General features: G+C 45.4%; 1 protein-coding gene across 3 annotated transcripts in view; it reads right to left on the bottom strand.

Annotated features, from left to right (window-relative positions):
- Positions 1–26073, bottom strand: part of TBC1D17 (TBC1 domain family member 17) — a 149770-nt gene that overhangs the window by 93716 nt on the left and 29981 nt on the right. For all 3 annotated transcript variants that reach the window (XM_073602201.1, XM_073602200.1, XM_073602202.1), the window contains exons 2-4: positions 16637–16735; positions 4095–4169; positions 327–444 (exon numbers count right to left, since the gene is read on the bottom strand). In XM_073602201.1, coding sequence (XP_073458302.1) covers positions 327–444; positions 4095–4169; positions 16637–16735 — 292 coding nt within the window. The remainder of the gene's footprint in view (positions 1–326; positions 445–4094; positions 4170–16636; positions 16736–26073) is intronic.

Raw genomic sequence — 26073 nt, 5'->3', positions numbered from 1 at the left:
ATAAACTGTAATGCTGCCCGGGCCCCCCTGTGGAGCTGATGGGACCAGGCCCAGTATAACAGGACCAGTTCTACTGCCCTATCAGCGGCCCTGTCAATGACCTAGAAAATGTATGCAGCCAATAGTCAGCACTGCTAGTCTGCATACATTTGTAGATCTGTAAATGCAAAAATATTAAGATCATTGGATCAACCAGACAACTAGCATTTTCAGAAGGAAGTCTTTCAGTTTCTGCCCCCACGTTCCTCTCAAAGTAGATTTCCATTAAAATGTCACCCCTGCAGATTCAGTACATCTCCATCATGTATGATCCATCCAACACATACCTGACAGTTCTTGGGGACGAACTTTAGTTCCTACTGTGCTGATGACGGCCCAGTCTGGCTCATACCCGGGGTCATATGGTTCCTCTTCCATATGACAAGCTGCACTGCCTGGAGATTCCTGTTATTGAGATGTAAATGGAAAACATACATAAGACATATGACATAATCCTGATGCATCCCCCCCTAGAGCCCTGTAGGTCCAGGATCTTCCTTATACACATTATTATTAAGCGGGCCATAGATGGCCTCCTGCAGAGCTAATGTGTTTTGCCAGTATGGGGGCGCGGGGAGCATTCCCGGCCAGTAGAACAGGATTACTGCTAGCGACTATAGTCACATCACGTGTGAAAAATCCGACAGACTGGTGGTACCCAAGTCAATCGCTGATTTCACTTGAGTACAATCAGCCTGCCCATAGATGGATTGAATCTCAGCCTGTACCTGCTGAACTGGGTGAATTTCAATCCATGCATGACTGGCCTTTTACTCCCCTGCAGTGGTCAGGGGCTGGTCTGTCCCCTCCAACCTTCTGCAGGCCAGGCCTTAACACCGGAGGCAAGTATAGAAGTGATATGCACAGGCTCCACCACAGGCCTGCATTTTATTACTGCAGCCATTCTGGAAATGATGTAGTGGTAACAGGTATCTTACATCTGTGAGTAATCTAATGCTGACCATGGGCATATTATAGATTTTTTTTCGAATAGCTTAGGTTTTTCTATCAAATATGTCAAATTTATTCTATAGAAGATGACACATTTGCAATTTTTTTTTTATTTACTGCAAAATAAAAAACAATTCTCTGAAAATCTTACCAGCAGCAGCACTTCCTGTTGCAGGCTAGCAAAAGTCAAGTCCCTTTTACACTGAGGCGCTTCTAAACTGCCAATAAAACATTTGAGCGCTTTTGAAGAGCTTTTCAGGTGTTTTTGAAGAGTATTCAATGGAGAGTTGCGTTTTTTTCACCACCCTGCCAGCCCACTGCCCCAGTGTGAAAGCATTCATATATTCTAATGGAAATAGGTTTTCGTGAGCTTTTCAGGTGCTTTTTTTAGCGTGAAAGCGCCTGAAAAGCGCCTCAGTGTGAAAGGGGTCTTAGTCATTTCCTTGCAATGGTGTGAACTTACTGTGTGCAGGTGGCAGCATTGTTGTCAACCTATGAAAAAGAAGTTGTGGGTGGTCCCGCACAAATGGCTGAAGGTTAATAAATGGAACTGCTACCCCTTCTAAAACACCTGAGTGGAATATATGGTGAATAATGGAGTTAGACCCCTTTCACACTGGGGCAGGGGCGGCGTCGGCGGTAAAACGGGGCTTTCACATTGGAGAGACTACAGCGGCTGTTTCTGGGCACTTTGCAGGCGCTATTTTTAGCACTGTAGAGCCTGCAAAGCACCCCAGTGTGAAAGGGGTAACACCCCTTTCACACTGGGGTGCTTTGCAGGTGCTACAGCGCTAAAAATAGCACCTGCAAAGCAAACTGAAAGAGCCACTGCTGTGTCTCCAGCGTGAAAGCCCCGAGGGCTTTCACACTGGAGCGGTGTGCTGGCAGGACGGTAAAAAAAGTCCTGCTAGCAGCATCTTTGGAGCGGTGAAGGAGCGGTGTATACACCGCTCCTTCAACGCTCCTGCCCATAGAAATGAATGGAGCAGCGCGGCTATACTGCCGACATAGCGCTGGTGGAGCAGCGCTTTGCGGTGGTTTTAACACTTTTTCGGCCGCTAGCAGGGAGGTTAAACTGCCCCCGCTAGCGGAAGAATATCGCTGCTAAAACGATGGTAAAGCGGTGCTAAAAATAGCACCGTTCTACCGCCGACGCCGCCCCTGCCCCAGTGTGAAAGGGGTCTTAAGGTAATAGGTGTGGCGCTTTTCTTATGAGTGAAACAATCCTTTACCAGTAATCCGAGTGCTCCAATACCACACTCTAAGAGCCCTTGCACACTGGGGCGGGGGGCGGCGTCGGCGGTAAAACGCCGCTATTATTAGCGGCGTTTTACCGTCGGTATGCGGCCGCTAGCGGGGCAGTTTTACCCCCCCCGCTAGCGGCCGAGAAAGGGTTAAATACCACCGCAAAGCGCCTCTGCAGAGGCGCTTTGCCGGCGGTATAGCCGCGCCGTCCCACTGATTTCAATGGGCAGGAGCGGTAAAGGAGCGGTATACACTCCGCTCCTTCACCGCTCCGAAGATGCTGCTAGCAGGACTTTTTTTACCGTCCTGCCAGCGCATCGCTCCAGTGTGCAAGCCCTCGGGGCTTGCACACTGGAATGAAAGCAGCGGCACTTTCGGGGCGGTTTGCAAGCGCTATTATTAGCGCAATAGCGCCTGCAAACCGCCCCAGTGTGCAAGGGCTCTAACCAGTGACTTTAAACCAAAACATTGCCTGGTGTAAAAATAAATAAATAAACCTTCCTTGGTAGAAAATATATAAAATGTGCAAAGTGACTGGTGTTTTAAAACTGGCTAGTGATCTAGCAATTAACTTCAGCCCCAGAAGATTTTACCCCCTTCCTGACCAGCGCACTCGCTTTAACTGACAATTGCGCAGTCGTGCAATGCTGTACCCAAACAAAATTTGCTTCCTTTTTTTCCCACAAATAGAGCTTTCTTTTGGTGGTATTTTTATTTTTTGCTCTGTTTTCAATGTGCCCTGTATGCACCACAATGCCAGTGTGATGCACAGTGAACTACCGTGCAGAACAATGCAGCTTGCCTGCTGCTGTGCTGTGCAGTCACATGAATGAAGTGTCATTTAGGCCCTTTCACACTGGGGCGGCGGCGGCGGTAAAGCGCCGCTATTGTAAGCGGCGCTTTACCGTCGGTATTCTGCAGAGGAACTTTGCTGGCGGTATAGCCGCGCTGTCCCATTGATTTCAATGGGCAGGAGCGGTGTATACTCCACTCCTTCACCGCTCCGAAGATGCTGCTAGCAGGACTTTTTTTTCCCATCCTGCTAGCGCACCACTCCAGTGTGAAAGCCCTCGGGGCTTTCACACTGGAGACAAAGCAGCGGCACTTTCGGGTCGGTTTGCAGGCGCTATTAGCGCAATAGCGCCTGCAAACCGCTCCAGTGTGAAAGGGCCCTAAGTGACACTTCAAATAAACTTGGGAAAAAAAAAAAAAAAAGCAGCGCAATGTGCAGAAACACGTTCTGCACAGCTCCCAATACAACGCTAATCTGCAGAGTAAAGCTTTGCCTAAAATGTGGAGGTGAAATTTCTCTGTGAATTGTTACGTTTGAGTGGAAGACAGCACTGGACTGGTCCCGATAGAGGCTGCCTAGCGGCAGATTACTGTGTGGCAGCTATAGAGGGAATTGCTTCCAATGAGCTGTATCCCAATTGTAGGTGGTAGGTGATAGACTCTGTTGGCGTCCAGGGCTCCTACCTTTTTAATAACAATGGAGGCGTTACAGCAGGGAACACTTGGATGATTGGAGAGCAGCACCCGATGTCCAAAAAAAGTCTCTTGATGAATTTTATAGTTTTCTAAAGATACAAGAGCCAATGCGTTTCGGGGGAAATGCCTCCCCCTTCTTCGGGGCTGTATTTTGTGGAGAATGGTTAGACTGAGAGGGTTAAATATATTCGATCAGCGGTTCTGCAGTGACAACGCCAGCATACTGCAGAGCCGCTAAACAAAAAATATTTAACCCTCTCAGAGTCTAAGCACTCCCAAAGAAATACAGCCCTGAGGAAGGGGGAGGCAATTCCCCCGAAACACTGTGAATTATTAGGAATGAGGTCAGCATAAGAAAAGTACAACTTTACTTTTTTAGAGAAGTGAATTTGTGCGGTGTCTCCATCTTCGTCCACAGGGATCCACTGAAGCAGAACATCTGATGCCTGAAATGAGAGATCCAGCATTATCTACCAACCATAGTAAACAGCAACTTAGGAAAAATATTTCAGCAAACTGCTAATGCCATCCAAAAAGTATTACAATAATGCGAGAGCCAGAATGACTCTAAAGTGGTATTAAGCCTCAAATCAAAAATGTAATATATTGCAGCTAGTCAATCATTATTGTGGTTGCTGCATTTGTTTTTTGTTTTTTTTAGGCCTTTTTCCCTGTTTTCACCTGGTGATCTGGCCAGTAGCACACCTCCTGAATTAGAGTGTCCCCACTCTGGATGAAGGAGCACAGGGGGCACCTTTGGACAGCAGCATTGTCAGTCTGGAGGGAGGAGAGTGTTAGATGTACTAGCAGATTTCGATTCGCTAACAAACTGAAGCCAAACTCAACTTTGTAAGCAGTTAATTTTTTTTTTGCTTTTAGAATAAAGGTTTTACATAAATAAATAATATGATCATTGTAAGCACCCCTGCCGGTGTTAAATGGTTTGTCTCATCCCTGTAACTGATGCATTCTGCTGGGGAGGTTGTTCTTTTGAAAAACAGACTTACTGGCTGGATCCTTTTAATTTGCCGAAAGGATTACAACTGCTCAGGCTTAAAGTGGTTGTAAAGGCAGAAGGTTTTTCATCTTAATGCATTCTGTGCATTAGGATAAAAAGACTTTTGTGTGCAGCAGCCCCCCTAATACTTACCTGAGGTCCCTCTAGATCCAGCAAAGTTGTGGGAGTGTCTCAGCTCCCCGGGACTCCCCTCCTCATTGGCTGAAACACAGTGGCAGCTGGTGCTCAAAATTTCTGGGGGGGGCGCAAAAAAAGTTTGAAAAAAAAAATCATCAATTGCACACTGCCACTGTGCCCACAACTGTGCCATTAATTGCAGCCACTGTGCCATCAAATGCATGCTGCCACTGTGCCCAAACGCTGCCACTGTGCCATCAAATGCACGCTGCCACTATGCCCATCATATGCTGCCAGTGTGCCCATCAAATGCTGCCAGTGTGCCCATCAAATGCTGCCAGTGTGCCCATCAAATGCTACCAGTGTGCCCATCAAATGCTACCAGTGTGCCCATCAAATGCTACCAGTGTGCCACACCCATCCCCCCCCCGCGTAGATGGATCGTAGAACACCCAGCTGCCACCACAACACAACTCCCTCCCTGCAGATGGATCGGCGCTTACCTTGTCCTCTTTTCTGGCGTCTCCCCTCCTATTGCTTCCTCTGTCCCACTTCCGCCAAAGCGCTGAGAATCCAATAGGGATAGGGAGGCGGCACCAGGGATGGGGAGGGCGGCGCCTGTGCGTCCATAATGCACGGGCCGCCACTGCTGAAACAGCAGCACAGTGCCATTGGCTCCCGCTGCTGTCAATGAAAGTCAGCCAATGAGGAGAAAAATGGGGAGCAGGGCCGGGCCACAGCTCCATGTCTGAATGGACACACGGAGCTGTGGCTCAGCTTGGGTGCCCCCATAGGAAGCTGCTTGCTGTAGCGGCACTGAACAGGAGGGAGGGGCCAGGAGCACCGAAGAGGGAACCAAGTAGAGGAGGATCTGGGCTGCTCTGTGCAAAACCAACTGCACAGAGGAGGCAAGTATAACATTTTTTTTTAGCTAAAAAAATAAAACAACAACTTTAGTCACACTTTAAGCTGGCCATACACACATGGAAAAAAAATCTTAGATTCCTACATCCATGCTAAACCCTGCAGAAGGACAAATCTCCTGCTGCGGCTACTGTTTTCTGATGGCCAGCTCCAACGGCTATCAGAATGGCCATACAGAGGCTGCTTCTGACTGGAGGCAGCCACTGTGAGGCCAACAATTTTACACTCAGCACCTTCAATTTTTCATTGAAGGATGTCGGGCAGAAAAGTGTCAACAGGGCCACCCACAAAGCCAATTTTGACTGGTAGGCGTCTAGCAAGATTTTATTGTCAAAAATGTATATTTACCCATCCTGTGCTCACATTGCTAAGGTTAACTGCTCATTTAGTTTAGAGCAGGGGTGTCTAACTCAATTTCATTGTGGGCCGCATCAGCATTATGATTGTCCTCAAAAGGGCCGGTTGTATCTCTAAGATTAAATGTCCAGCGCATCCCCTCCCCTTACATTAGATGTCAAGAGCCACCCCACCATCAGAAGTAAAGTCCCCAACTCTCCCTAACATCACAGTGCACCCCCTTTCCTTATGCTGCTCCTGGGAAGAAGCTGGATGCATTGCTTGAGAGCAGAAAGTAGGGGTCTGGAGGAGGACCAGAGGAGGGCTGGAGCTCTCCTGCAGCTGCAGGAGAGGTGTGAGGGCCACATGAAATGTCCTGGAGGGCCGGATTCGGCCCGCGGGCCTTGCGTTTGACACCTGTGGTTTAGAGGAAAGTAAAAGCACTTTTGTGAGAGTGGTAACTCCTGCGCTGTCAGAGAGGGCCTTCGCTATAGGACACTGCTGCAACACCTGTGTACTGATCCAAACAGGCAAATAAAGCTAATATAAAAGGTGGTGATTGCGCTGTGATAAAAGGGAAAATGGGGAAAGGGAAAGGGAGAGGAACTAAATAAAGTGCATGGAGTGGTAAGACAGAGTGACCTGAATAAGTGAGCCAAACACACTAATGGGCTCTAGATGCTAGAAAATAAATGGAAATAAAAAATTGCTGACGTCAAATAAAAATGCAAGCAAGAAATACGTAATAAATGTGTATCACACTAGTGAATCGGTAAATCAGTGGAAGTAGCTTCCTAAGTAAAGCAGACCATATAAATGGATGGATGAAAGTGCTGACACAGTAAAAAACGCTACAATCCAATGACACAAATGAATATATGTGAATGAAAGGAAATAACAATCTAAAATAAATAAAACATTAAATAAGTCCAAAATGGGTATGGGCTATTATCACACTAGCACATGAGTGACAGCTCTGACGAGCTGTAAGTGACAAGTCCTCAGAAGTGGATAAATAACAGTCCCGTCACCAGGTAAAAAGCTTGTAACTAAAAAAACACAAAACAGTTCCAATGGTGAGGGGAAGGGGATCTTCAGTGAGGACACCTCCGTGTTTGCAAGCCGCTTACCTTACAGCTGTAAGCTTGTGTTGCAAATAGCTAGCAGGCATGGGAGTCCAGTTAAGGCAGGTGATGGCGATGGTAAAAATGCCAGGCGGGATATAAAAAGACAAAAGATGGACAGCAGGAGGGGGGCAAGACACAAAGGAGGGGAAGTTGCACTCACTTTTTAAAAAAATGAGTGTGGGCATCAATCCCCGAGTGCCGAGCTCGTATGCCTCCAGGGGTATCTCCAATCTTCAGTCTGTCCCCGTGCGCAATCACCACCTTTTATAAAAGCACTTTTACCTACCCGATCCTCTGCTCCTCCAGCCAACAGCGCTCCCCTAAGCTCCAGGGGTGGACTGTCCAATGCAAGAATATGAACCCTGTATCGGTCTTGGTGATCCCAAGACTGCTGGAGTGTGGAGGAGAAGAAGCTGCAGGGACCGTTCTAGCAGCATGGAAGAGCAGTTATGTAAAACTATTATTCCATGTTCCCTAAGCCTAAATGAGCAGTTAACCCTTACCTCTGCAAGGGAGAATTTTCACATAGTTACATAGTTACATAGTAGGTGAGGTTGAAAAAAGACACAAGTCCATCAAGTCCAACCTATGTGTGTGATTATATGTCAGTATTACATTACATATCCCTGTATATTGCGGTCATTCAGGTGATTATCTAATAGTTTCTTGAAGCTATCAATGCTCCCCGCTGAGACCACCGCCTGTGGAAGGGAATTCCACATCCTGGCCGCTCTTACAGTAAAGAACCCTCTACGTAGTTTAAGGTTAAACCTCTTTTCTTCTAATTGTAATGAGTGGCCACGAGTCTTATTAAACTCTCTTCTGCGAAAAAGTTTTATCCCTATTGTGGGGTCACCAGTACAGTATTTGTAAATTGAAATCATATCCCCTCTCAAGCGTCTCTTCTCCAGAGAGAATAAGTTCAGTGCTCGCAACCTTTCCTCATAACCAAGATCCTCCAGACCCTTTATTAGCTTTGTTGCCCTTCTTTGTACTCGCTCCATTTCCAGTACGTCCCTCCTGAGGACTGGTGCCCAGAACTGGACAGCATACTCCAGGTGCGGGCGGACCAGAGTCTTGTAGAGCGGGAGAATTATCGTTTTATCTCTGCAGTTGATCCCCCTTTTAATGCATGCCAATATTCTGTTTGCTTTATTAGCAGCAGCTTGGCATTGCATGCCATTGCTGAGCCTATCATCCACTAGGACCCCCAGGTCCTTTTCCATCCTAGATTCCCCCAGAGGTTCTCCCCCCAGTGTATAGATTGCATTCATATTTTTGCCACCCAAATGCATTATTTTACATTTTTCTACATTGAACCTCATTTGCCATGTAGTCGCCCACCCCATTAATTTGTTCAGGTCTTTTTGCAAGATTTCCACATCCTGCGGAGAAGTTATTGCCCTGCTTAGCTTAGTATCGTCTGCAAATACCGAGATTGAACGGTTTATCCCATCCTCCAGGTCGTTTATGAACAAATTAAATAGGATTGGTCCCAGCACAGAACCCTGGGGAACCCCACTACCCACCCCTGACCATTCTGAGTACTCCCCATTTATCACCACCCTCTGAACACGCCCTTGTAGCCAGTTTTCAATCCATGTACTCACCCTATGGTCCATGCCAACGCACCTTATTTTGTACAGTAAACGTTTATGGGGAACTGTGTCAAATGCTTTTGCAAAATCCAGATACACCACGTCTACGGGCCTTCCTTTATCTAGATGGCAACTCACCTCCTCATAGAAGGTTAATAGATTGGTTTGGCAAGAACGATTCTTCATGAATCCATGCTGATTACTGCTAATGATATCATTCTTATTACTAAAATCTTGTATATAGTCCCTTATCATCCCCTCCAAGAGTTTACATACTATTGATGTTAGGCTAACTGGTCTGTAATTCCCAGGGATGTTTTTTGGGCCCTTTTTAAATATTGGTGCTACATTGGCTTTTCTCCAATCAGCTGGTACCATTCCAGTCAATAGACTGTCTGTAAAAATTAGGAACAACGGTCTGGCAATCACCTGACTGAGTTCCCTAAGTACCCTCGGATGCAAGCCATCTGGTCCCGGTGATTTATTAATGTTAAGTTTCTCAAGTCTAATTTTAATTCCGTCCTCTGTTAACCATATAGCTGCTTCCTGTGTTGTGTCATGAGGATAAACACTGCAGTTTTGGTTACTGAAGCCCCCCGATTCACTCGTTAAGACTGAGGAGAAGAATAAATTCAATACCTTTGCCATCTCCCCATCCTTTGTAACCAGATGTCCTTCCTCATTCTTTATGGGGCCAATATGGTCTGTCCTCCCTTTTTTACTGTTTACATACTTAAAGAATTTCTTGGGATTTTTTTTGCTCTCCTCCGCTATGTGTCTTTCATGTTCTATCTTAGCCATCCTAATTGCACCCTTACATTTCTTATTGCATTCTTTATAAATTCTGAATGCTGTGGATGATCCCTCAACCTTGTATTTTTTGAAGGCCTTCTGCTTTGCTTTTATATGCATTTTTACATTGGAGTTAAGCCATCCAGGATGTTTGTTCGCTCTTTTAAATTTATTACCCAATGGGATACATTGGCTAATGCCCTTATTTAATATACTCTTAAAGCAAACCCATCTCTCCTCCGTATTCTTTGTTCCTAATATTTTATCCCAATTTATGCCTTTTAGCAAGGTTTGTAGTTTAGGGAAGTTGGCTCTTTTGAAATTCAGTGTCTTTGTGTTCCCTTCATGTCTCCTATTTGTGTGATTTATACTGAAACTAATTGACCTGTGATCGCTGTTACCTAAATTGCCCCGTATTTCCACATCTGTCATCAGGTCTGTATTGTTGGTAATCAGTAGATCTAGTAATGTTTTATTTCTAGTTGGTGCGTCTACCATCTGACCCATAAAATTGTCCTGCAAGACACTAAGGAACTGGCGAGCCTTAAATGAATGCACGGTTCCCTCCGCCCAGTCTATGTCTGGATAATTAAAATCCCCCATTATGATAACACTTCCCATCCTTGCTGCTAATCCAATTTGTGATAGGAGATCCGTCTCCACTTCCTCCCTCAGGTTAGGGGGCCTATAGCATACTCCCAGTATTATTTTCCCCTTAGCTTCATCCCTTTGGAGCTCTACCCATAAAGATTCCACCTCCTCCCTAGCCCCCTCAGTGATGTCATCTCTCACATTCACTTTTACATTATTCTTGATATATAGGCATACCCCTCCCCCTTTTTTACCCTCTCTGTCCTTGCGGTATAGGGTATACCCTTGAATGTTTGCCAGCCAATCATGAGAGCTGTTGAACCAGGTCTCTGAAATTCCCACAAAATCCAAATCCTCCTTGTACAACAGTATCTCTAGTTCACCCATCTTGTCCGCCAGGCTCCTGGCATTGGTGAACATGCCACATAGTTTAGACCGGTTGCATATTGTCCTCGTATTGGGTGTTTCAAGATTGCAACTTGGACTTGCTACTATACTCACCTTGTGTTTTTGTGCTTTGGTTAACCTACCACTAATGCCCCCAATACTACCCTCTGGAATATCTTCCGCTCTGGCTATCACTGTCTCTGGACCCTCCCCCCCATCGCCTAGTTTAAAAACCCCTCTAACTTTTTGGCCATCTTCATTCCCAGCAGATCTGCACCCTCCTCATTTAGGTGCAGTCCGTCCCTTCTATAGTACCGGTTACCGACTGAGAAGTCGGCCCAGTCCTCCAGGAACCCAAACCTCTCCTTACTACACCAGCTCTTCAGCCACTTGTTTACTTCCCTAATCTCCCTCTGCCTCTCTGGTGTGGCTCGATGTACCGGTAGTATTCCTGAGAACACTACCTTGGAGGTCCTTTTCCTCAATTTAGCTCCTAAGTCCCTAAAATCGTTCTTTAGGACACTCCATCTGCCTCTGACTTTGTCATTGGTGCCAACGTGCACCATGACAGCCGGGTCTTCCCCAGCCCCTCCCAGTAATCTGTCCACAAGATCCATGATGTGCCGAACATTTCCCGGAGACTTAAACGTTTGTTGTATTACTGAACCGTTTTCCTTTATGGTTCTCCCGTCCATAGGAGCTACCATGTACTTGTATACTGGAGATCCTTCCGGGTCCTGCTATCACCCCCTGCATATCTGGATATAACCAATTGTAAAAGTGGCTATCTAGAGGGAGGGCCAGTTCACACCATAGAAACGCAGTCCGGATGCATTTCGGTTGCTTTTCTGCATGCGCCTTTTTGACTCTTTTTTAATGCATATTAGTGCATTTTTTTCCCCCCTGTTTTTTTTGTAACCTTAAATAAGGACATGCGTGTTCCAGTGTGTTTAGATGCATTTCGGTGCGTTTTACTGCGTTCCAGTACAGTCCAGTGCAGGAAAAATGCAGCATGTTATTCTTCTTTTTTTTCCTGGAACTGGAACGCACTGGAACTGACCACACTGGTGTGAACTATGCCATTGAAAACCATATAACCTACTTTCCATGCGTTTTTGAAGCAGAAAAAAAACCGCACTGGACTGCATGTGGTGTGAACTGACCCTAAACCTTAAATAAGGACATGTGTGTTCCAGTGCGTTTTTGGTGCATCCCAGTGCGTTTTTTAGCCCTTCCTACAACCCAGTGCAGAAAAATGCAGCATGTTCTACTTTTTTTTTCTGGAACTGCAAGCATTTGTGTGAACTATGCCATTGAAAACCATATGACCTACTTTCCATGCGTGTTTTGATGCAGAAAAAAAAAAAAAAAAAGAAGAACACTGGACTGCATGTAGTGTGAACTGGCCAGAGACTTTCTACTGCCAAATGGATCACATGGTGAGCAGAGAAAAGGGGATTCCTGGAAGCTGAACACCCCTGCCGGTAGTGAGCACAGGATCCAACATGAAAAGCTTTTTTCCTATTCACCAGTAAATAAATAATTGGATAGGCAGAGGGTGGTTTGCCTGGAGGAAGCCCACCCCTCCTTAAAAGGCACAGGGGCGCACTGGATACCCAGCAAATAGCACAATGGCAGCAAAGGTGTCCAGTGTATCCACCACCAAATAACCAACAGTACAAAGAAATGCCAACTGCTCCAAACCCATAACTGGTCTTAACAGCAAGAAGCACAACCAGGTCAAATAAAAACAAAGAAAAATTCCCAGCTCAACTTACCAGCCAGCCTGCAACAAACTAAATTGTCCTGTCAAACGTCTGCAAACGAAACGAAACCCCTGTTTTTAAGGTGAACTGTTAGACAGGATAGTTCAGTTTGTTGCAGGCTGGTTGGTAAGTTGAGCTGGGAATTTTTCTTTGTTTTAGTTTGGCCATCACAGAATCATGCCTCTTTTTAATGCAGTGCCAACTGAGGGCTCGAAGAAAATGGGCATCTAATATTGTGCTTCGGCCTTGTCTCTTGCTCACAGAGATTTCTCCAGATTCTCAGAATCTTTTGATATTATGTACTGTAGATGATGATATATTTAATGTCTTTGCAATTTTACATTGAGAAACATTATTCTGAAATTGTTCAATAATGTAGACACAGCTTTTCACAGATTGGTGAAGCTCTGCCCATCTTTACTTCTCAGACACTCTGACTCTCCAGGATGCTCTTTTTATACCCAGTCATATTACTGACCTGTTGCCAATAAACCTACTTTGTTGCAAAATGTTGTTCCATCTCTTCCTTGTTGGTACCACTTACTCTGCCAGCTTTTTGTTGCCCTGTCCCAGCTTTTCTGAGACGTGTTGCTGCCATCAATTTCAAAAGACCTTTTTTTTTTTTTCTTGAAATGGTACATTTTGTTAGTTTAAACATTTGATATCACCAGAGCACGGAAAAGTGGGAGAATGTGACTGGAGCAACCTGGAATTGAGGAAGGGTTAACATAGCCATAACCAACAATGCAGGTTGGGGATTAATTTTCATTGCCACTGACCCCCCTGCATTGGTCTTCATGGCAGTGAATGTTAACCTCCATCCCCCCACCTTGCATTGGTCCTCATGGCAGTGAAATTTTAACCCGCCAACCCCCTCCTGCCTTTGTGGTAATGTGAGGGAAAGTCCCCCCACATTGGTAGTCATGGGAGGGGTTCAATTTCAATGCCACTGACCATCAATGTGGGGAAGGAGTTAAGAATCCTAACACCTGTACTGGAGAGTTATTAATGCGTCCACCGACAACAATGCTGGGGGTTATTATTACATTCACTGACGACAATGCTGGGGGTTATTATTACATTCACTGACGACAATGCTGGGGGTTATTAATGTATCCACTGACAACAATGAGGGGGGGGGGGTTTATTACATACACAGACAACAATGCTGAGGGTTATTATTACATCCACTGACAACAATGCTGGGGGTTATTATTACTTCCACTGACAACAATGCGGGGGGTTATTAATGCGTCCACTGACACCAATGAGGGGGTTATTATTGCGTGCACTGACACCAATTCTGGGAGTTATTAATGCGTCCACTGACACCAATTCTGGGGGTTATCAATGCGTCCACTGACACCAATTCCGGGGGTTATCAATGCGTCCACTGACACCAATTCCGGGGGTTATCAATGCGTCCACTGACACCAATTCTGGGGGTTATTAATGCGTCCACTGACACCAATTCTGGGGGTTATTAATGCGTCCACTGACACCAATTCTGGGGGTTATTAATGCGTCCACTGACAACAATTCTGGGGATTATTAATGCGTCCACTGACACCAATTCCGGGGGTTATCAATGCGTCCACTGACACCAATTCCGGGGGTTATCAATGCGTCCACTGACACCAATTCTGGGGGTTATCAATGTGTCCACTGACACCAATTCTGGGGGTTATCAATGCGTCCACTGACACCAATTCTGGGGGTTATCAATGCGTCCACTGACACCAATTCCGGGGGTTATCAATGCGTCCACTGACACCAATTCTGGGGGTTATTCATGCGTCCACTGACACCAATTCTGGGGGTTATTAATGTATTCACTGACACCAATTCTGAGGGTTATTAATGTGTCCACTGACACCAATTCTGGGGGTTATTGTGTCCACTGACACCAATTCTGAGGGTTATTGTGTCCACTGACACCAATTCTGGGGGTTATTAATGTGTCCACTGACACCAATTCTGGGGGTTATTGTGTCCACTGACACCAATTCTGGGGGTTATTAATGTGTCCACTGACACCAATTCTGGGGGTTATTGTGTCCACTGACACCAATTCCGGGGGTTATTAATGTGTCCACTGACACCAATTCTGGGGGTTATTAATGTGTCCACTGACAATTTGCAATCTGCAATTTGGCATCTTAGCCCTGGACACTGATTTACCTTGTCCCGCCACTGCATATACATACAGTTCAACTCCAACGAGGAGCAACTTATTAAAGAATAAAATTATTTTTATTCCAACAGTATCTTTTTACATGACACAATGAACAGCCATAAAAAATGCATATACAAGTGTTTTTTAATTACAGATCTGAACACAGTTGCATTGTTTTCAATGGAGCCATTCACACGGGTGCAGAAATATGCACTGCATTCAGATCCGTAACACAGAATCCAACAATCTGCATCTAAGAACATGTGCTTTGTGAGTTTACCAGTATAAAACACATGCATTCTGCCCACTGACACCAACGATGGGGCACTTTTATTGGATGAAATAGATGGACTTGTGTCTTTTTCAACCAGACTAAATATGTATTTCACCCACTGACACCAACAATAGGGCATTGTTACCGACGCTAGGACATTTTCTACTCCCACTGGTCACAGTCCGGTCCCTTTTAAGTCTGAAGGATAAAAAACTGGCCCTTTTGCTTAGAAAGTTTGAAGACCCCGGATCTATGGCTTGCCGATACCCCTGCAGTGATATTCTTCTGGTGCTCGTCATAAGTGCCAACTACAGTTAGGTCCATATATATTTGGACACAGGCACAATTTATTTTTTTCAGGTTCTCACCAAAATATATTCAAGCTATAGTTGAAAGGTCACACTCAGGTTTAATTTGAGAGTTTGTACATCCAAATCGGAGGAAGGGTTTAGCAATTGCAGCTCTTAAGAATAGCCATCCCCCTTTTTCAAGGGACCAAAAGTAATTGGACAATTGAATCAAAAGCGGTTTCATGGCCAGGTGTGGGCTACTCCTTCATCATTTCTTCATCAATAAAGCAGGTAAAAGGTCTGGAGTTGATTCTAAATGTGGTATTTGCATTTGGAATCTATTGCTGTGAACCTACATCATGCGTTCAAAGGAGCTGTCCATGCAAGTGAAACAGGCCATTGTAAGGCTGGCCATACACTATACAATTTTCTTGTTCAACTTTCCTTTAGATTTACCAAAACCATATAATATGAGGTCACACCTAAGCCCTTTCAATTTGTATGCAATCAAGCAGGCCCTTGTACTACATAGTTGAAGGTAAATCTAAAGGAAATTGAATAAGAAAATTGTATAGTGTATGGCCAGCATTAAGCTGGCCATACACCTATAGATTATCTGCAGATTTTCTATGGTTAGATGGAAAAAGTGCAACAGATTTCTCCATGTATGCTAAACTGTGTGGATGAAGGAATCTCCCACTGGGCCAAGCCTCAGTATCTTGCTAGTCAGCCCTGCTGGCTCTCAACCTAAACAATGCCTGCACCCAATCAGAATGTTCAGGTATTGTGAGAGCCAGCGGGGCCGACTAGCAAGATATGGAAGCTTGGGCCAGTGGGAGATTCCTCCATCCACACAGTTCAGCGTAGATGGAGGAATCTGTTCCACTTTTTCCATCTGACCATAGAAAATCTGCAGATAATCTATAGGTGTATTACCAGTCTAAGGCTTCAAAAATAAAACAAATCCATAGAGAGATAGCAGCAACATTAGGAGTGGCCAAATCAACACTTTAGTACATTCTGAGGAAAAAAGAACGCACTGGTGAGCTCAGCAACATAAAAAGGCCTGGATGTCCAGGGAAGACAACAGTGGTGGATGATCACAGGATCCTCTCTATAGTAAAGAAAAACCCATTCACAACATCCACACTCAGTGGACGTCGTCCCGGCAAAGCCGGTCCGCGCTGTAGCCGTCATTCGGCTATAGCGCGGATCTCTAGTGGTTAAAATGCAAATCAATATGACTTTTTTGAAATGTGTTTTTCTGGTTTTGTTTGTTTTTCTGTCTCTCACTGTTAAAATAAACCTACCAATAAAAATTATAGACTGATCATTTTGTTGTCAGTGGGCAAACGTACGAAATCAGCAGGGGATCACATACTTTTTTCCCCCTCGCTGTGCACTGGTTGCATGTGAAAAAATAAAATCATTTAGTGATGTAATAATGAACAGCAAGCTGCATTTGTGTCTTTTATTTCTTCTTGAACATGGATCATTTGACTTCTGAGCATATTTACCTTTTCAATAATGCGGATGACACCAGGGATCATAGAATCTTGATCATTCTGCCTTTTAGCACTGGTATGTAAGAACACGCCTTGTTTCTCAAATGCCACCTGGAAAAAGAAGCAGAAATCCTTTATTAACATGGCAAAGCAGTACCAATCCTGCCACTAAGACAGCAACAAACCTGGCCAAGGTACACATGTCCATCTATTAACACTGCAATCACTCAAAAACATTTCACAAAAGGGAGAAAAAGTAAATTCAGTCAGCAAACCGCTGATGCTATCCAGTAAACACTGCAGGGATGTCAAAGTGAGAAATTCAGTTTACCTCTGGAATGATGTGAGTTATGCCCCGTACACACGGTCGGACATTGATCGAACATTCCGACAACAAAATCCTAGGATTTTTTCCGACGGATGTTGGCTCAAACTTGTCTTGCATACACACGGTCACACAAAGTTGGCGGAAAATCCGATCGTTCTGAACGCGGTGACGTAAAACACGTACGTCGGGACTATAAACGGGGCAGTGGCCAATAGCTTTCATCTCTTTATTTATTCTGAGCATGCGTGGCACTTTGTCCGTCGGATTTGTGTACACACGATCTGAATTTCTGACAATGGATTTTGTTGTCGGAAAATTTTATCTCCTGCTCTCCAACTTTGTGTGTCGGAAAACCCGATGGAAAATGTCCGATGGAGCCCACACACGGTCGGAATTTCCGACAACACGCTCCGATCGGACATTTTCCATCGGAAAATCGGACCGTGTGTACGGGGCATTAGAGTGCTCCTTTAGCACTCAGTCACAGGGCACCGCCCTAGAGAACTTTACATTTATTTACAGGCTCCAACTGCTGTGGCAGGACAGGCATGACGTTGTTCTGTGTCTTTAGCTTCCGTTCTATATATACACACCATGGAACATATTCAGAATGATTTTCTTGGTGCTCCTTGCACTGCAGCCTCTGCAGTTCACTGATCCCCTGCTGGTTGGAATGGACATGGCATGTGTGGTTGTATACCCTTACATATACCCAGTGAAGGGCTATCCTCAGATGATACAGATAGATAAAACAAATCCTCTTACATACGTTGTACCTGTTTATCTGCAGTCTTCTCATCTCTACATCCATTCAAAGTGCAGAATTTATAAAAGCTTGTCTGGACTGTCAGAAAGCACGGGGCAGAGAGCTGAGGTTACATTCTGCAGAGCTCAGCGGGGAGACCTATGAGAGCTAAGGAAAGGGAAGGGACCCCCTCCTTCACACAGCACACAGGAACAGAGCTAAGGCTGTCAATCACAGGCTGTGTGCTGCAGCTCCCTCCGCTGTCACCATTTTTCTCTTGGTGTCAGGAAAACTTGTCAGAAGTGATTCATGCTGATAGTATAGGAAGAAGGCAGCAGACAGAAATTACATTTAGGGCTCTGGATTGAGACAAATACACACTATAGAGGGGTATGCTTTGTTCATATTTCATGTCTGAGGTTTACAACCACTTTAATGTTGGTCATACATGCAACATTGTGGCCCTATAACAGAAAGTGCCTGAACAAGGACCTTCACGACAGGATCACCACATAATATTTTATTATTATCATTATATTAATGTGTTAAAGCTTATATGACATTATATTGATTGGGTTTACATATACTTTAGCGCAGCCTTTCCCAACCTTTCTACCCCAGAAAAACACTTGAAATAAAATTTCAGGTCTGGGGAAACTCCTGCTTCAACCAGTTTACTGGTGGTTAGTGGGGAGAATGCTCCTTACATTGGTGGTCAGAGGAGAGAATGCCCTTTACATTGGTGGTCAGTGAGAAGAACGTTCCTTACATTGGTGGTTATTGGAAAGAATGTCCCTTACATTGGTGGTCAGTGGGAAGAATGTTCCTTACATTGGTGGTTATTGGAAAGAATGTTCCTTACATTGGTGGTCAGTGGGAAGAATGTTCCTTACATTGGTGATCAGTGGGAAGAATGCTCCTTACATTGGTGGTCAGTGGGAAGAATGCTCCTTACATTGGTGGTCAGTGGGAAGAATGTTCCTTACATTGGTGATCAGTGGGAAGAATGTTCCTTACATTGGTGATCAGTGGGAAGAATGCTCCTTACATTGGTGATCAGTGGGAAGAATGCTCCTTACATTGCTGGTCAGTGGGAAGAATGCTCCTTACATTGTTGGCCAGTGGGAAGAATGCTCCTTACATTGGTGGTCAGTGGGAAGAATGCTCCTTACTGTGGTGGTCAGTGGGAAGAATGTTCCTTACATTGGTGGTCAGTGGGAAGAATGTCCCTTACATTGGTGGTCAGTGGGAAGAATGCTCCTTACATTGGTGGTCAGTGGGAAGAATGCTCCTTACATTGGTGGTCAGTGGGAAGAATGCTCCTTACTGTGGTGGTCAGTGGGAAGAATGTTCCTTACATTGGTGGTCAGTGGGAAGAATGCTCCTTACATTGTTGGCCAGTGGGAAGAATGCTCCTTACATTGGTGGTCAGTGGGAAGAATGCTCCTTACTGTGGTGGTCAGTGGGAAGAATGTTCCTTACATTGGTGGTCAGTGGGAAGAATGTCCCTTACATTGGTGGTCAGTGGGAAGAATGCTCCTTACATTGGTGGTCAGTGGGAAGAATGCTCCTTACATTGGGGGTCAGTGGGAAGAATGCTCCTTACATTGTTGGCCAGTGGGAAGAATGCTCCTTACATTGGTGGTCAGTGGGAAGAATGCTCCTTACTGTGGTGGTCAGTGGGAAGAATGTTCCTTACATTGGTGGTCAGTGGGAAGAATGCTCCTTACATTGGTGGTTATTGGAAAGAATGCCCTTTACATTGTTGGGCAGTGGGAAGAATGCTTCTTACATTGGTGGTCAGTGCGAAGAATGCTTCTTACATTGGTGGTCAGTGGGAAGAATGCTTCTTACATTGGTGGTCAGTGGGAAGAATGCTTCTTACATTGGTGGTCAGTGGGAAGAATGCTCTTTACATTGGTGGTCAGTGGGAAGAATGCTCCTTACATTGGTGGTCAGTGGGAGGAATGCTCCTTACATTGGTGATCAGTGGGAAGAATGTTCCTTACGTTGGTGATCAGTGGGAAGAATGTTCCTTACGTTGGTGGTTATTGGAAAGAATGCTCCTTACATTGGTGATTAGTGGGAAGAATGCTCCTTACATTGTGGGTCAGTGGGAAGAATGCTCCTTACATTGGTGGTCAGTGGGAAGAATGCTCCTTACATTGGTGGTCAGTGGGAAGAATGCTCCTTACATTGGTGGTCAGTGGGAAGAATGCTCCTTACATTGGTGGTCAGTGGGAAGAATGTTCCTTACTGTGGTGGTCAGTGGGAAGAATGTTCCTTACATTGGTGGTCAGTGGGAAGAATGCTCTTTACATTGGTGGTCAGTGGGAAGAATGCTCCTTACATTGGTGGTCAGTGGGAGGAATGCTCCTTACATTGGTGATCAGTGGGAAGAATGCCCCTTACATTGGTGATCAGTGGGAAGAATGTTCCTTACGTTGGTGGTTATTGGAAAGAATGCTCCTTACATTGGTGATTAGTGGGAAGAATGCTCCTTACATTGTGGGTCAGTGGGAAGAATGCTCCTTACATTGGTGGTCAGTGGGAAGAATGCTCCTTACATTGGTGGTCAGTGGGAAGAATGCTCCTTACATTGGTGGTCAGTGGGAAGAATGCTCCTTACATTGTTGGCCAGTGGGAAGAATGCTCCTTACATTGGTGGTCAGTGGGAAGAATGCTCCTTACTGTGGTGGTCAGTGGGAAGAATGTTCCTTACATTGGTGGTCAGTGGGAAGAATGCTCCTTACATTGGTGGTCAGTGGGAAGAATGCTCCTTACATTGGTGGTCAGTGGGAAGAATGCTCCTTACATTGTTGGCCAGTGGGAAGAATGCCCTTTACATTGGTGGTCAGTGGGAAGAATGCTCCTTACATTGGTGGTTATTGGAAAGAATGCCCTTTACATTGTTGGGCAGTGGGAAGAATGCTTCTTACATTGGTGGTCAGTGGGAAGAATGCTTCTTACATTGGTGGTCAGTGGGAAGAATGCTCTTTACATTGGTGGTCAGTGGGAAGAATGCTCCTTACATTGGTGATCAGTGGGAAGAATGCTTCTTACATTGGTGGTCAGTGGGAAGAATGGTCCTTACATTGGTGATCAGTGAGAAGAATGCTCCTTACATTGGTGGTCAGTGGGAAGAATGCTCCTTACATTGGTGGTCAGTGGGAAGAATGCTCCTTACATTGGTGGTCAGTGGGAAGAATGCTCCTTACATTGGTGGTCAGTGGGAAAAATGCTCCTTACATTGGGAAGAATGTTCCTTACATTGGTGATTAGTGGGAAGAATGCTCCTTACATTGGTGGTCAGTGGGAAGAATGCTCCTTACATTGGTGGTCAGTGGGAAGAATGCTCCTTACATTGTTGGCCAGTGGGAAGAATGCTCCTTACATTGGTGGTTATTGGAAAGAATGCCCTTTACATTGGTGGGCAGTGGGAAGAATGCTTCTTACATTGGTGGGCAGTGGGAAGAATGCTTCTTACATTGGTGGTCAGTGGGAAGAATGCTCTTTACATTGGTGGTCAGTGGGAAGAATGCTCCTTACATTGGTGGTCAGTGGGAGGAATGCCCCTTACATTGGTGATCAGTGGGAAGAATGTTCCTTACGTTGGTGGTTATTGGAAAGAATGCTCCTTACATTGGTGATTAGTGGGAAGAATGCTCCTTACATTGTGGGTCAGTGGGAAGAATGCTCCTTACATTGGTGGTCAGTGGGAAGAATGTTCCTTACATTGGTGGTCAGTGGGAAGAATGCTCCTTACATTGGTGGTCAGTGGGAAGAATGCTCCTTACATTGGTGGTCAGTGGGAAGAATGCTCCTTACATTGGTGGTCAGTGGGAAGAATGCTCCTTACATTGTTGGCCAGTGGGAAGAATGCTCCTTACATTGGTGGTTATTGGAAAGAATGCCCTTTACATTGGTGGGCAGTGGGAAGAATGCTTCTTACATTGGTGGGCAGTGGGAAGAATGCTTCTTACATTGGTGGTCAGTGGGAAGAATGCTCTTTACATTGGTGGTCAGTGGGAAGAATGCTCCTTACATTGGTGGTCAGTGGGAGGAATGCCCCTTACATTGGTGATCAGTGGGAAGAATGTTCCTTACGTTGGTGGTTATTGGAAAGAATGCTCCTTACATTGGTGATTAGTGGGAAGAATGCTCCTTACATTGTGGGTCAGTGGGAAGAATGCTCCTTACATTGGTGGTCAGTGGGAAGAATGCTCCTTACATTGGTGGTCAGTGGGAAGAATGCTCCTTACATTGGTGGTCAGTGGGAAGAATGCTCCTTACATTGTTGGCCAGTGGGAAGAATGCTCCTTACATTGGTGGTTATTGGAAAGAATGCCCTTTACATTGTTGGGCAGTGGGAAGAATGCTTCTTACATTGGTGGTCAGTGGGAAGAATGCTTCTTACATTGGTGGTCAGTGGGAAGAATGCTCTTTACATTGGTGGTCAGTGGGAAGAATGCTCCTTACATTGGTGGTCAGTGGGAGGAATGCTCCTTACATTGGTGATCAGTGGGAAGAATGTCCCTTACATTGGTGATCAGTGGGAAGAATGTTCCTTACGTTGGTGGTTATTGGAAAGAATGCTCCTTACATTGGTGATTAGTGGGAAGAATGCTCCTTACATTGTGGGTCAGTGGGAAGAATGCTCCTTACATTGGTGGTCAGTGGGAAGAATGCTCCTTACATTGGTGGTCAGTGGGAAGAATGCTCCTTACATTGGTGGTCAGTGGGAAGAATGCTCCTTACATTGGTGGTCAGTGGGAAGAATGCTCCTTACATTGTTGGCCAGTGGGAAGAATGCTCCTTACATTGGTGGTCAGTGGGAAGAATGCTCCTTACTGTGGTGGTCAGTGGGAAGAATGTTCCTTACATTGGTGGTCAGTGGGAAGAATGCTCTTTACATTGGTGGTCAGTGGGAAGAATGCTCCTTACATTGGTGGTCAGTGGGAGGAATGCTCCTTACATTGGTGATCAGTGGGAAGAATGCCCCTTACATTGGTGATCAGTGGGAAGAATGTTCCTTACGTTGGTGGTTATTGGAAAGAATGCTCCTTACATTGGTGATTAGTGGGAAGAATGCTCCTTACATTGGTGGTCAGTGGGAAGAATGCTCCTTACATTGGTGGTCAGTGGGAAGAATGCTCCTTACATTGGTGGTCAGTGGGAAGAATGCTCCTTACATTGTTGGCCAGTGGGAAGAATGCTCCTTACATTGTTGGCCAGTGGGAAGAATGCTCCTTACTGTGGTGGTCAGTGGGAAGAATGTTCCTTACATTGGTGGTCAGTGGGAAGAATGCTCCTTACATTGGTGGTCAGTGGGAAGAATGCTCCTTACATTGGTGGTCAGTGGGAAGAATGCTCCTTACATTGTTGGCCAGTGGGAAGAATGCTCCTTACATTGTTGGCCAGTGGGAAGAATGCTCCTTACATTGTTGGCCAGTGGGAAGAATGCCCTTTACATTGGTGGTCAGTGGGAAGAATGCTCCTTACATTGGTGGTTATTGGAAAGAATGCCCTTTACATTGTTGGGCAGTGGGAAGAATGCTTCTTACATTGGTGGTCAGTGGGAAGAATGCTTCTTACATTGGTGGTCAGTGGGAAGAATGCTTCTTACATTGGTGGTCAGTGGGAAGAATGCTCTTTACATTGGTGGTCAGTGGGAAGAATGCTCCTTACATTGGTGATCAGTGGGAAGAATGCTTCTTACATTGGTGATCAGTGGGAAGAATGCTCCTTACATTGGTGGTTATTGGAAAGAATGCCCTTTACATTGGTGGGCAGTGGGAAGAATGCTTCTTACATTGGTGGGCAGTGGGAAGAATGCTTCTTACATTGGTGGTCAGTGGGAAGAATGCTCTTTACATTGGTGGTCAGTGGGAAGAATGCTCCTTACATTGGTGGTCAGTGGGAGGAATGCCCCTTACATTGGTGATCAGTGGGAAGAATGTTCCTTACGTTGGTGGTTATTGGAAAGAATGCTCCTTACATTGGTGATTAGTGGGAAGAATGCTCCTTACATTGTGGGTCAGTGGGAAGAATGCTCCTTACATTGGTGGTCAGTGGGAAGAATGCTCCTTACATTGGTGGTCAGTGGGAAGAATGCTCCTTACATTGGTGGTCAGTGGGAAGAATGCTCCTTACATTGTTGGCCAGTGGGAAGAATGCTCCTTACATTGGTGGTTATTGGAAAGAATGCCCTTTACATTGTTGGGCAGTGGGAAGAATGCTTCTTACATTGGTGGTCAGTGGGAAGAATGCTTCTTACATTGGTGGTCAGTGGGAAGAATGCTCTTTACATTGGTGGTCAGTGGGAAGAATGCTCCTTACATTGGTGGTCAGTGGGAGGAATGCTCCTTACATTGGTGATCAGTGGGAAGAATGTCCCTTACATTGGTGATCAGTGGGAAGAATGTTCCTTACGTTGGTGGTTATTGGAAAGAATGCTCCTTACATTGGTGATTAGTGGGAAGAATGCTCCTTACATTGTGGGTCAGTGGGAAGAATGCTCCTTACATTGGTGGTCAGTGGGAAGAATGCTCCTTACATTGGTGGTCAGTGGGAAGAATGCTCCTTACATTGTTGGGCAGTGGGAAGAATGCTTCTTACATTGGTGGTCAGTGGGAAGAATGCTTCTTACATTGGTGGTCAGTGGGAAGAATGTTCCTTACATTGGTGGTCAGTGGGAAGAATGCTCTTTACATTGGTGGTCAGTGGGAAGAATGCTCCTTACATTGGTGGTCAGTGGGAGGAATGCTCCTTACATTGGTGATCAGTGGGAAGAATGCCCCTTACATTGGTGATCAGTGGGAAGAATGTTCCTTACGTTGGTGGTTATTGGAAAGAATGCTCCTTACATTGGTGATTAGTGGGAAGAATGCTCCTTACATTGGTGGTCAGTGGGAAGAATGCTCCTTACATTGTTGGCCAGTGGGAAGAATGCTCCTTACATTGTTGGCCAGTGGGAAGAATGCTCCTTACTGTGGTGGTCAGTGGGAAGAATGTTCCTTACATTGGTGGTCAGTGGGAAGAATGCTCCTTACATTGGTGGTCAGTGGGAAGAATGCTCCTTACATTGGTGGTCAGTGGGAAGAATGCTCCTTACATTGTTGGCCAGTGGGAAGAATGCTCCTTACATTGTTGGCCAGTGGGAAGAATGCTCCTTACATTGTTGGCCAGTGGGAAGAATGCCCTTTACATTGGTGGTCAGTGGGAAGAATGCTCCTTACATTGGTGGTTATTGGAAAGAATGCCCTTTACATTGTTGGGCAGTGGGAAGAATGCTTCTTACATTGGTGGTCAGTGGGAAGAATGCTTCTTACATTGGTGGTCAGTGGGAAGAATGCTTCTTACATTGGTGGTCAGTGGGAAGAATGCTCTTTACATTGGTGGTCAGTGGGAAGAATGCTCCTTACATTGGTGATCAGTGGGAAGAATGCTTCTTACATTGGTGGTCAGTGGGAAGAATGGTCCTTACATTGGTGATCAGTGAGAAGAATGCTCCTTACATTGGTGGTCAGTGGGAAGAATGCTCCTTACATTGGTGGTCAGTGGGAAGAATGCTCCTTACATTGGTGGTCAGTGGGAAGAATGCTCCTTACATTGGTGGTCAGTGGGAAAAATGCTCCTTACATTGGTGGTCAGTGGGAAGAATGCTCCTTACATTGGTGGTTATTGGAAAGAATGCCCTTTACATTGTTGGGCAGTGGGAAGAATGCTTCTTACATTGGTGGTCAGTGGGAAGAATGCTTCTTACATTGGTGGTCAGTGGGAAGAATGCTTCTTACATTGGTGGTCAGTGGGAAGAATGCTTCTTACATTGGTGGTCAGTGGGAAGAATGCTCTTTACATTGGTGGTCAGTGGGAAGAATGCTCCTTACATTGGTGGTCAGTGGGAGGAATGCTCCTTACATTGGTGATCAGTGGGAAGAATGTCCCTTACATTGGTGATCAGTGGGAAGAATGTTCCTTACGTTGGTGGTTATTGGAAAGAATGCTCCTTACATTGGTGATTAGTGGGAAGAATGCTCCTTACATTGTGGGTCAGTGGGAAGAATGCTCCTTACATTGGTGGTCAGTGGGAAGAATGCTCCTTACATTGGTGGTCAGTGGGAAGAATGCTCCTTACATTGGTGGTCAGTGGGAAGAATGCTCCTTACATTGTTGGCCAGTGGGAAGAATGCTCCTTACATTGGTGGTCAGTGGGAAGAATGCTCCTTACTGTGGTGGTCAGTGGGAAGAATGTTCCTTACATTGGTGGTCAGTGGGAAGAATGCTCTTTACATTGGTGGTCAGTGGGAAGAATGCTCCTTACATTGGTGGTCAGTGGGAGGAATGCTCCTTACATTGGTGATCAGTGGGAAGAAT

This window comes from Aquarana catesbeiana, linkage group LG10 (assembly GCF_042186555.1).
Source record: "Aquarana catesbeiana isolate 2022-GZ linkage group LG10, ASM4218655v1, whole genome shotgun sequence".
NCBI lineage: Eukaryota > Metazoa > Chordata > Amphibia > Anura > Ranidae > Aquarana > Aquarana catesbeiana.
This window is presented reverse-complemented; position numbering and strand designations above follow the sequence as displayed.